This window comes from Carassius gibelio, chromosome B11, assembly GCF_023724105.1.
Source record: "Carassius gibelio isolate Cgi1373 ecotype wild population from Czech Republic chromosome B11, carGib1.2-hapl.c, whole genome shotgun sequence".
Classification (NCBI taxonomy): domain Eukaryota; kingdom Metazoa; phylum Chordata; class Actinopteri; order Cypriniformes; family Cyprinidae; genus Carassius; species Carassius gibelio.
Window position 1 is genome coordinate 133,815 of NC_068406.1, and position 10,893 is coordinate 144,707.

General features: G+C 31.9%; 3 protein-coding genes across 4 annotated transcripts in view; 2 read left to right on the top strand and 1 right to left on the bottom strand.

The window, feature by feature from the left end:
• LOC127968390 (neuronal membrane glycoprotein M6-b) overlaps nt 1-7,848 on the top strand; it is a gene marked incomplete at its 5' end in the record, with an annotated part of 12,004 nt that extends 4,156 nt beyond the window's left edge. The window contains 1 exon segment of one of the 2 annotated variants that reach the window (XM_052569577.1): nt 5,429-7,848. In XM_052569577.1, the coding sequence (XP_052425537.1) occupies nt 5,429-5,578 (150 nt within the window). 2 annotated transcript variants of the gene reach the window in all.
• A 125-nt stretch (nt 7,849-7,973) lies between these two features.
• On the bottom strand, nt 7,974-10,168 carry LOC127968391 (centriole and centriolar satellite protein ofd1-like). The gene is made up of 6 exons (XM_052569579.1): nt 10,029-10,168; nt 9,799-9,840; nt 9,528-9,649; nt 8,466-8,642; nt 8,247-8,314; nt 7,974-8,146 (listed from the first exon to the last, which is right to left on the bottom strand). The coding sequence occupies exons 3-6, from the start codon at nt 9,600-9,602 to the stop codon at nt 8,101-8,103; spliced, it is 366 nt and encodes a 121-aa protein (XP_052425539.1). The 5' UTR covers nt 9,603-9,649; nt 9,799-9,840; nt 10,029-10,168; the 3' UTR covers nt 7,974-8,100.
• The window catches only part of LOC127967925 (collagen alpha-1(VI) chain-like), a 39,564-nt gene continuing 38,426 nt past the window's right edge, over nt 9,756-10,893 (top strand). The window contains exon 1 of the mRNA XM_052568698.1: nt 9,756-9,780. Within this exon, the coding sequence (XP_052424658.1) occupies nt 9,756-9,780 (25 nt within the window). The remainder of the gene's footprint in view (nt 9,781-10,893) is intronic.

Sequence of the window (10,893 nt, forward strand, 5' to 3'; positions counted from 1 at the left end):
AATGTATCTGGTGTATGCATGTTAATTTTGTTATTTTGTAAAAAAATGTACATTAATTAAATAATTATATAAATATTATGCCTTTAACTTTTTACATTTTATTTTAATTTAATTTGATTTATTTTATTATGTAATAATTTAATAGTTATCTTTTTTTCAAATGTCTTGCTTTTCACTTTAAATTTAAGTTGTAATGTTTATGTTAATTTTGTTAAATATTTATTTTATATAATTACAAATATCATGCTTTTCACTAAAAATATTCTTTGTACTGTAATGTTTATTTTAATGTTATTCTTTAATTTATTAAATATTTAATAACTTTTTTGGTTACAGATATCTTGCTTTTCACTATAAGTTTTATTTATGACGCATTTTTATTTACTTAAAATCACATTTTTTCACTCAAAAAAATTTGTACAGTTTATTTCATTCTATTATTTCTTTGTAATTTATTAAATTTTATATATATATATATATATATATATATATATATATATATATATATATATAGGGTCCTTTTCACTATAATTTTTATTTGTAATGCAATTTTATTATCTATTTTATATATTTAAATAACTCTTGATGTTTCTGGTCTTTGTCCTGCAAAATTAAATAATCTTTATAAACCATGGATATGCATTTGCGGTGAGACTTATATGATTCTTCTGTTTTTAAAACCCATGCAAGGTTCATTTTAATACCAGTGGATTTCTGTTGAAAATGTAATTGTAATAATTCACCTGCTACAGCTGAGAGGTCTGTGTGTTGTCATCAGACGCTTGCAGTGTGGACAGTGATAGCGAATTAATTTCAGGACTGATTTCATCTGCACTTCCTTTATTCCGTCATTGATTTCTGTGCTTTCTCTTCCACCAGCTCATCTACATGATGGCTACCACGTATAACTTTGCTGTTTTGAAGTTTAAGAGTCGAGAGGACTGCTGCACTAAATTTTAACGCAGTTGCATGAAAGTGCCTAGAATGAGCAGCCACTGACAATATGGACTAAAATAATAGAAACGAGAACAAGCGAGAGAAACCTTTGATTGCTTTGACATGTAATGTGTAAATATAGGACTGTACACAGATGTAGCATTTGAACATGCCTTTGCCTTCGTTTCTACAACCACTAGAAAACATTCATCTGAAGCCTGACACAAAGCCTTTTCTACAGTGTCTTAGTCTAAAGTTTTAAAGCTAAAGAACAGATGCACAACGTATTTCATTTTCTCAATAAAGACGTTAACAAATTATGATCAGGAAATGCAATTCAAAGCAAAAAGACAAATATTGAAGACTGATATAATACTGACTATATAAATATGCACAAATAAACACATACATAAAACACCGGTCAAAAGTTAATTACCATTTAAAAAAAGAATGCATAGAACTCATTAATTATCAATTATAAATACTCAATGTTGAAAACAGTTGTGCTGACGAATATTTGTGTGGAAGCAGTGAAATATTACATTTTTCAGGATAGACAAAGAAAGTTCAGAAAAACTGCATTGATTTGAAATATAAATATTTTGCAAAATTATAAATGTCTTTACTGTCACTTTTGATCAATTTAATGCATTATTGATAGATAAAAGTATTATTTTTTTTGTATTACTACAAATATAACAATTCACTCAACTCACGATTCGATTCAAGATTTGATTTCACGATTATTATTATGTAAAAAAAAAGAGAGATTTAACGCAGCTTATAAATTAAATGTGTCCTTTTATCACTGCTTGGACAAAATGCACTGTAATAATATACTAATAAAGCACTTGCATATCATTGCTCTTTTGTTGCTTTTGATTGCTTCTTTGCTCACTTTTACGCAGCTTTGGATAAAAGCCTCTGCTAAATAGAATGTAACTGTAAAAAACGAAACTAAATTTAAACTTTAAAACAAGTATCAAATAAAAAGAAACACAAATTCAATAAATCTCTTCATATAAACAAACTACGGCTTTGTCTGTGCTCTTTTCATTTAACACGAGAGGCAAGATCACAGATGCAAAACAGATGCAACATGAACAGTTTTTAATCTGAATTACATTGTATAACTTTGAAGCAAAAACAGAATGATTTGACTTCAGTTTTGTGAAACTACATAAAAAACATCTGCATGAAACAGCAGACGAGCTGAAGGAGACGCAGATCCACTCTCTGCCAGCAGATGGCGCTTAAAGCCTTTCCTTGATTTCTGCAGTAAACAAAGCAGCGCTGCATTTATTAACATTAATATGTGTTGTACAGAGACAAGATGAAAAGAAAAATACCATCTAAACTTCTCTAAAGACAGTAAGTTCCTCTCAGACATGCATTCATATAAACTCTGCCCCTAAATGAATCAGGATTAGTTTAAACTGATTTGACTCGTCACATATTTGACTCGATTTTCTACCAGTTCACGGTTAATCGTTAAATCCCTAAATCCAAACTTTTGAAAGTTAGTGTATCACATTTTCCACAAAAGCACGACTGTGTTCAACATTGATAATACTCAGAAATGTTTCTTGAGCAGTAAATCATCATATTTTCATGATTTCTGAAGATCATGTGACACTGAAGACTGGAGGAATGATGCTGAAAATACAGCGGAGCATCACAGAAATAAATTACACTTTAACACAGATTCACACAGAAAACAGATGTTTAAAATGATAAAATATTTAACCATTTTAACAGCATTTTTGATCAAATAAATCTTCTTTAGAAAACATAAAAAAAACAAAATCACAATTATTCCAGTCTTTTGACTGAGGGTGTATATAAAATATAGAATGAATTCTCTGATTTAATTATAGCAAATCACTTCTAAACATCTAAAAACACATCTGTATGAGCTGTATGAGGTTTAATGTCTTTATGGAGAAAATGAACGTGAGTTTTGCTTCTAGAAACTGTTTTATTGGGGAAAGTTTATATATATTTGCCATCTGTGCCAGCGAGCCTTCCAGTGTTTCCAGTTTCAGTGTTGTTTTCATCATTTCTTCTCACTGGTTTGAAGCAGTATTATGAATCTCTTGTGAAGTATTAATGATTCAGTGCACAGCTTCACATCTAACCTAGATCAGTTGTGTGCAGAAATATGATTCGAGTCTTTTGTTTTACAGTACTGCTAGTTTAAACACAGACCTTACACTGTTCAACAGAGTGGAAGAAACGTGATTCTTAAAACACAAATATTAAGTAGCATTATCCGATTTTATTCAAAACTACATTTATATTATCAGCACGCAATACAGCAGATCCTTTCATGTTTTATTACTACATGATTTGCTCATAACAATGTCTGCTTTATTATTAATGAATAAACAATCATGATTTATGTGTGATTGGATCATTAATAAAACATCACATAACACAAACACAATCAATGAGAAAATGTGGGTTGATATGATTTCACTTTTGAAAGGCAGTCGATGCATTTATTCACAGATTTTATACAGACTTTTAAAAACCTGGCCTTTTAAAATCACGCTAACGTTTTAGGATTTTATTACTTTTATTAAAAACTAGATGCAAAATCATGCATTACACAGTGGCTTTAATTGTGACTAATATAGTCAGAAATAAATCTTTTAAAGGAACAGTTCACACAAAAATAACAATGTGCTCATCCTCAGATCATCTGAGATCAAGATGAGTTAGTTTCTTCATCAGGTTTGGAGAAATGTAGCACTGCATCAGTGTCTCATCAATGGATGCTCTGCAGTGAATGGGTGCCATCAGAAGGAGAGTCTGATAAAAACATCACAATAATCCACAGTCAATCAGTTCACATCTGGAGAAGACAAAAGATGAAACAAATCCAGCATTAAGATGCTTTTATCAGACTCTCATTCTGACGGCACCCATTCACTGCAGAGCATCCATTGATGAGGATGAGCACATGTTCAGAAAGGTCCAATGTTTTTGTTGTGAATGTGACTCTTGGTTGTTTTACACCAGCGTTATTGCCTTAACATTCAGATTGCATGCTTTATCTTCCATGATTGATTTAATATTCCTCTAGGACTGTGGTGCCTGTAGTTGTTCCTTGATCAAAATAAACCTTCTTTGTGTTCAAATGATCCTGGGTGGTGTTTCTTGAGCGTTCGTCTGGGCTCTCAGTGTGTGTTTCTCAGACTAACCCTCATCTCAAGCTTGGCTTTGCCTCTCGTTCCCTCACACCCCAGCGTCCTCTGCATATCAGTGTGTCCTCAATATGTTTTAATGTCCATTGGTTTGTAGTTGTTTGTGCACTAAAGGAATAGTCTGGCTGGAAATGAACATTTACTCACTCGATGTTGATTCAAAGCTTGTGCTGTTATTATGAACTGTGCTGCTACACAAAAACAGCTCTTTCAGTTTCAGACGTTTATTATTGCTCAAAACATCACATGACTTCAGAAGACATGTGTTGTGATGCTTTTCTACTTTTGAATTCAAGAGATGTGTTATTTTAAGGGCGTTCTCAGTCTTGAATTCGCTTCAGAAATCCTGTGAATATTCAATTATGATGACTATTTCATATATGTAGCAAAATATCACATAATTACAATTACTACAAAACTATTTTCGTCTTTTCATCCAATTTTAGCTGAAATGAAATAAAATATAAAAAGGTGTTTATTTAGCTAAAATAACTAAAATTAAAGAAAATAAAATTATAATAAAAATAAATGGATACATTTAAAAAAAAATAATTAACTCCAAAAAAGAAAACAAAAATGACAAAAACACAAAACAACTTAGAATTTTTGTCTTTTTTAATTTTTAAATTTATTCTTATTTTGTTTTTAAGTAATTGTAGTTTTAGTTACTTTATTTCATTAAGTTAAATGTATTATGTAATTAATGTATTTTTTTAAATTGATGTATTAAACTAAAACAGAAATTAAATTAAATAAAGTTTGAAAAGTTAGAAATAAGAAGTAAAATAAATGGGAAATATTTATTTTACTTCTTATTTCTATTTCTTATTTCTATTTCTATATATATATATATATATATATTAAATTATATATATATATATATATATATATATATATATATATATATATATATATATATATATATATAATTTAAATGTGTTTATGTTTTTATAAATATTTATTTCTTATTTTTAATTATTATTAAATGAAATTGTTAAGTTTTAGTGGTCAAGTTAAACTAAATGAAAATGAGCAAAGATATAGATTTATATAAAGATTTATATAAATGTTCACTATTGTTTATTTAAAGCAGAAATGTTAAATTATATTGCACCTGTCTAAGCAATAACAGCACACAGTTTGAAACGACTTGAGTGTGAGTATATGTTGATTTAGGGAGGAGTTATTCCTTTATAATGTGTGTGTGTGTGTGTGTGTGTTTGTGTGTGTGTGTGTGGCTCTGTTGACCTGCTGACGGGCATCACCTCGCCCCTCTCTTACAGATCCATTACCTAATGATCCTTTCTGCAAACTGGGCCTACCTAAAGGACGCCAGTCACTTGCATGCGTACCAAGACATCAAAATGAAGGAGGAGCGGGAGCTGCAGGACATCCAGTCGCGCTCCAAAGAGTGCCTCAACTCCTACTCGTAAGGAGGGTTAACACTGCCACCCAAACCACTAACAGCCCTAACTCACTAACTCACCGCAGTCTGTGCACATCTCTCGCTCTCCTCAGCCCTTGGTCAAGCTCAAACCTTGCACTAATGCACATGCTAATCGCTTTATGCACTGGAGAAAAGCGTCAGCAAAATGACTAAATGTAAATGCAAATCAGATTCTGTTCGAACCCAGATGAGATTTGCCTTAAAACATCATAAACATGAATCTAATTTAAGTGCATGATTATTTGACATTACATTACATTCTTATGAAAAATAACATGCACTTGCATTATAAACATGTTTTGCATCCTCTCAAAATTTTAAAGCATTCCCAGTTTTTTTTTTTTTTTTTTTAAGATTAATAATGGAAGGATCCTTCTGAAGTAAATTGGTCTGGTTGTCTCTGAATGTTTGGGTTTGTTCATGTGCGATATGTGCTGGAGATAGTATGTGAACAGAAGACATTATGCTACAAGATTTAGCATGTTTGTTTCAGAGAGTGGCATCTGATGGAAGCTTGTTTACAATATGGGATAAAAACTGACTTTTGTCTCATAATTCTGACCTTTTTCTTGCAATTCTGAAAAGAAACGTTCAAATTGTGAGATATTGACTTGCAATGAAGAGAAAAATGTCAGAACTGTGAGGTAAAAAAATTAAACAAATAGCATTACCTTTTTAATTACTTCTTTTCCTATAGCAACAACAAAAAATTTGGAGATTTGTGTCTGAATTGTGAGATGCAAACTTGAAATTGTAATATACACTTGTAAGAAAAAAATATTTAATTCAGAAAAATAGATCATAATTTTGAGAAAAAGTTAAAATTGTGATATAAAAACCGCAAGATATAAAGTCAAAATTACAAGTAAAAAAACAAACTGCAATATATAATTCATTAAGAAAAAAAAACAGAATTTAAAAAGTCAAAATTGAAAAATCACAATTTATTATTCCCAAATATTTCTTATTTCTGAGAAAAAAAGTTGAAATTGCAAGATACAAGTTGAGAAAAAGTCTGAATTCTTAAGAAAAACACTAAAAACATTTCAATATAAATGTCAGAACTTTGAAAAATTGTCATAATTGGAGACAAACTTGAACAATATGGGATAAATGTCTTACATAAAAATAAAAAAAAACTATTAAAATTGTGAAATATAAAGTCTGAATTGTGATACAAAAGCCTGCAATTATGAGTGTATAACTTGCAATATTCTCACAAAACTGCAAGTCAGGCAGAAGGTTTTCACACTACCTCACATCACAGATCGGAGTCAGATTACTGTCCTGGTCACTTCACATCACTATATTAACAACACAAGTATGAAGAATGAAGAATGACAAAACATGAGCAACTGAAGCCTCCAGATGAACATCAAATGAATGTTTACAGAAGAATGGTTTGTAATTCTCTTTCAATTGAAATTATTGTAGTACAATCCTTTTTAACTACAAATCTTACCATGATTGGAAACACTTTATACTTGTTTGTATGAAAGTAGCGAGATTGGGAGGCTTTTACCCAACTTTTTCTGCTCAGCTTTTATTTTCTTTTTTTATTATTTTATTTTGATTAATGAATTATTTTATTTTAATAGTGCATTCAAACTGCATCGGTGTGATATGAACTCTATGACCAGCAAAAATAATAAGAATATTTTCAATGTTTTTTTTGGGAGGGATACAACAACAGTAACATAATGTGCATTTGTAAATACTGACAAAATTGTTTTTTTTTTCACTCTTGTTATTCATTCATCGTTTGACTCAAGCAGGACAGACTCTCACTGTATTGACATCAGCAGTATTTACCAGAGTTTAATGTTATAATCTGCTTTGTTTTCCTAGAGTTTTAGTCCATGTAATGTGTTCATATACTGTATAATACTGTCTTTTTAACCTTATAGTCTACCAATATTTTTAATAATTCATTTTAGGGGATTCCCTTAGTGTTTACAGCGGTTAAAAAAAAAGAAAAGAAAAAAAATATTCTGTCCTAACGGTTTATATTATACTCTTTTATAAGCCCCAAGACCTTCATGACTTTCTTGTTTTTCATTATTATTATTATTAATTTCCCACAGTGTTTTCATATATTATGCATGTATTTTGAAGGCTTTAACTCTGGTAATCTTGATCAACTGTGAACACACAAACTGCCCCAAACTGAGACGCTGAACGTGTGTTCAGGCCTTCAAACCAGCGATTGTATTTTATACACAAATAAAACCTGAATAAAAGACTTTCTGAGACTCACTGAGCTTTCTTTCAAATCATTGATTTTTTTATCATGTGTCATTATGTCCAGCATTTGTGTACTTATAATATTCTCAGTCTTGCAGTGATCGAACAGCTCTTATGAATCAAATACAGAAGCAGAACATTAACAAAAGATACTAAATTTATTCAAGTCAGCATTTAAGTTGATAAAAACACTCATTCACACAATTCATTTTCCAGCTAGTATTTCAAGATTTCTGTATAAAGTGTGAAGATACGGGGACTTGTTCACCAGAAGTCGTCGTCTGGCTCCTGGTGTGATATCAGCTCAACACTGCAGAACAGAGGAAGACTTGTAATGAAGCGTGTCTCTCACACACACACACACACACACACACACACACACACACACACACACACACACACAGTGTTACCTGTGCTCCTCGTTCTCAGACTCAAACTCCTCCAGACTGTGCTTCTCTGACGCCTCCTGAGCTGAGCTCTGTGGTGTCAAACACAACCACATACAGTCAGGACAAATATCTACAAATGCTAAATAGATTGAAGGACAGACAAGTAATCCTAAAATATATTTAATAAACCAAATCTGGTGACAAACTGTGTGTTGTGATGCTGAAATGATGTCCGTGTACCTGCTGCTTCCGTTTGTCCTGCATGAGCATCATCATGTATTTGTGAAGAGGATTGGCCACATCATCTGCTCCTGGTCCCGCCTCCTCCGCTCCTCCTCCAATCACTGCGCTGGTTACCGTCACATGACCCTCTGTCCCCTCTCTGTGGTCTCCAGCTTGTTCCTCATGTTGATCCTCCTGACAGACGAAGAAACAGAAGTCAAACAGACGTCTGAGAGTCAATCGATCAAACAACAGATGACTCTTATCAATCATCGATCAAACGGACTCCTGAACTCGTGCTATAGCTTCAATAACAATAAAAAAGATTCATCACTTTAAAAAAAAAAAAAGAAGTTAAAACATTTTTGAAAAATATTTTATTTCATTTAAACTAAATGAAAATGAGACAAAAAAAGAAAATAAAAATTTTGTTTATTTCTCACTTTGGTTTAGTTTAGATTGATGTACCACAATAACTAAAACTAAAGCTTATAAACCTAATAAAAATAAAAACTTTAAAAAGTACTAAAACTTTAACTAAAACTTAAATGAAAATAAGTAAAAAAAATGTTAAAGTTGAAAAAATACATAGTATATATTTACACACACACACACACACACACATATATATATATATATATATATATAAACCAATGATAAAATGGTATTACTTATTAGTAAAAAAGAATTAACCAAAAACTAAATAAAATACAACAAAATATTGTAGAAAATGAGAAATGTTGCCTTTGCATTTAGCTGAAATAAGCTGAAATAAAACTAAAACCATAATTATAATTACATATATATTAGTGAAATAAACATTAACTGAAATAACCTTGGACTTATTATATTTCAGCTAGTTGTCATGGCGACACTTCTCATTTTGGTTTAGTTTAGGTTAAAGTAAAAAAAAAAAAAAATACTAAATAAACAAAAAAATATAAACTAAAACCTATACAGATATATAAAAAAAAGTTATAAAAAAGACAAAAATAAAAACACAATGACTCTAATATACAGACAAAACTCAAATTAAAATGAAAACTATCTAAAAATACAAACATAATTTCAAATCTGTACTTGTATGTTAATGGTGTGGTGTTCTCGCTCCTCTCTCTCCTGCTCCTCCTCTCTCTCGCTCTCGCTCTCCCTCATCTCCTCTATCCTCCTCTCCTCCTCCTCCACAGCTGCGTCATGTTCGTCTGAAGCACACACGCACACACACGCACACACACACACGCACACACACACACACACACACACACACACACACACACACACACACACACACTCATGACACACGGCCAGATGAAGAGCATCGGTCACATGATCAGTCAGATGAGGGTCTCACCTGTGTGTGACTCCTGGAGTTTCTCCTGATCCACAGACAGCACTGAACACACACCAGATCTACTTTAGTTTCTGCAGATCATCGCAGATCAAACACACCAGAAGACCAGAACTACAAACACCACTCTACATCTTACTGACATCAAACCTTCACCAGGACATGTTAAACTCTGATATTTGCTGAATTCTGGGTAATTCTCATATAAACTGGAAATAGAAAGGAGTGTGTACATGGCACAGGGTCGGTCAGATCGTGAAGCGTGATCTTCTCCGGCTGAGGAGACGACGCTTCGGAGGAACTGGAGATGACTTCCTGCAGCTTGGGTGGACTGTGAAGTCAAAGAGAATTACAATTGAAATAAGTACAAATTTAATGCACATTTGTCCATCACTTTTTCTAATGATGACCTTGATTGTCTTGTGAGTATGAGAGAGTTTGATTCATTCGAGAAATCTGATTGATTCGAGAAGTCTGATTCATTCAAGAAATCTGATTCAATCGAGAAATCTGATTCATTCAAGAAATCTGATTCGAGAAGTCTGTTTCATTAGAGAAATCTGATTCATTCAAGAAATCTGATTCGAGAAGTCTGATTCATTCGAGAAGTCTGTTTCGAGAAGTCTGTTTCATTAGAGAAATCTGATTCATTCAAGAAATCTGATTCGAGAAGTCTGTTTCATTAGAGAAATCTGATTCATTCAAGAAATCTGATTCGAGAAGTCTGATTCATTCGAGAAGTCTGTTTCGAGAAGTCTGTTTCATTAGAGAAATCTGATTCATTCAAGAAATCTGATTCGAGAAGTCTGTTTCATTAGAGAAATCTGATTCATTCAAGAAATCTGATTCGAGAAGTCTGTTTCATTAGAGAAATCTGATTCATTCAAGAAATCTGATTCGAGAAGTCTGTTTCATTAGAGAAATCTGATTCATTCAAGAAATCTGATTCGAGAAGTCTGATTCATTCGAGAAGTCTGTTTCGAGAAGTCTGTTTCATTAGAGAAATCTGATTCATTCAAGAAATCTGATTTGAGAAGTCTGTTTCATTAGAGAAATCTGATTCATTCAAGAAATCTGATTCGAGAAGTCTGTTTCATT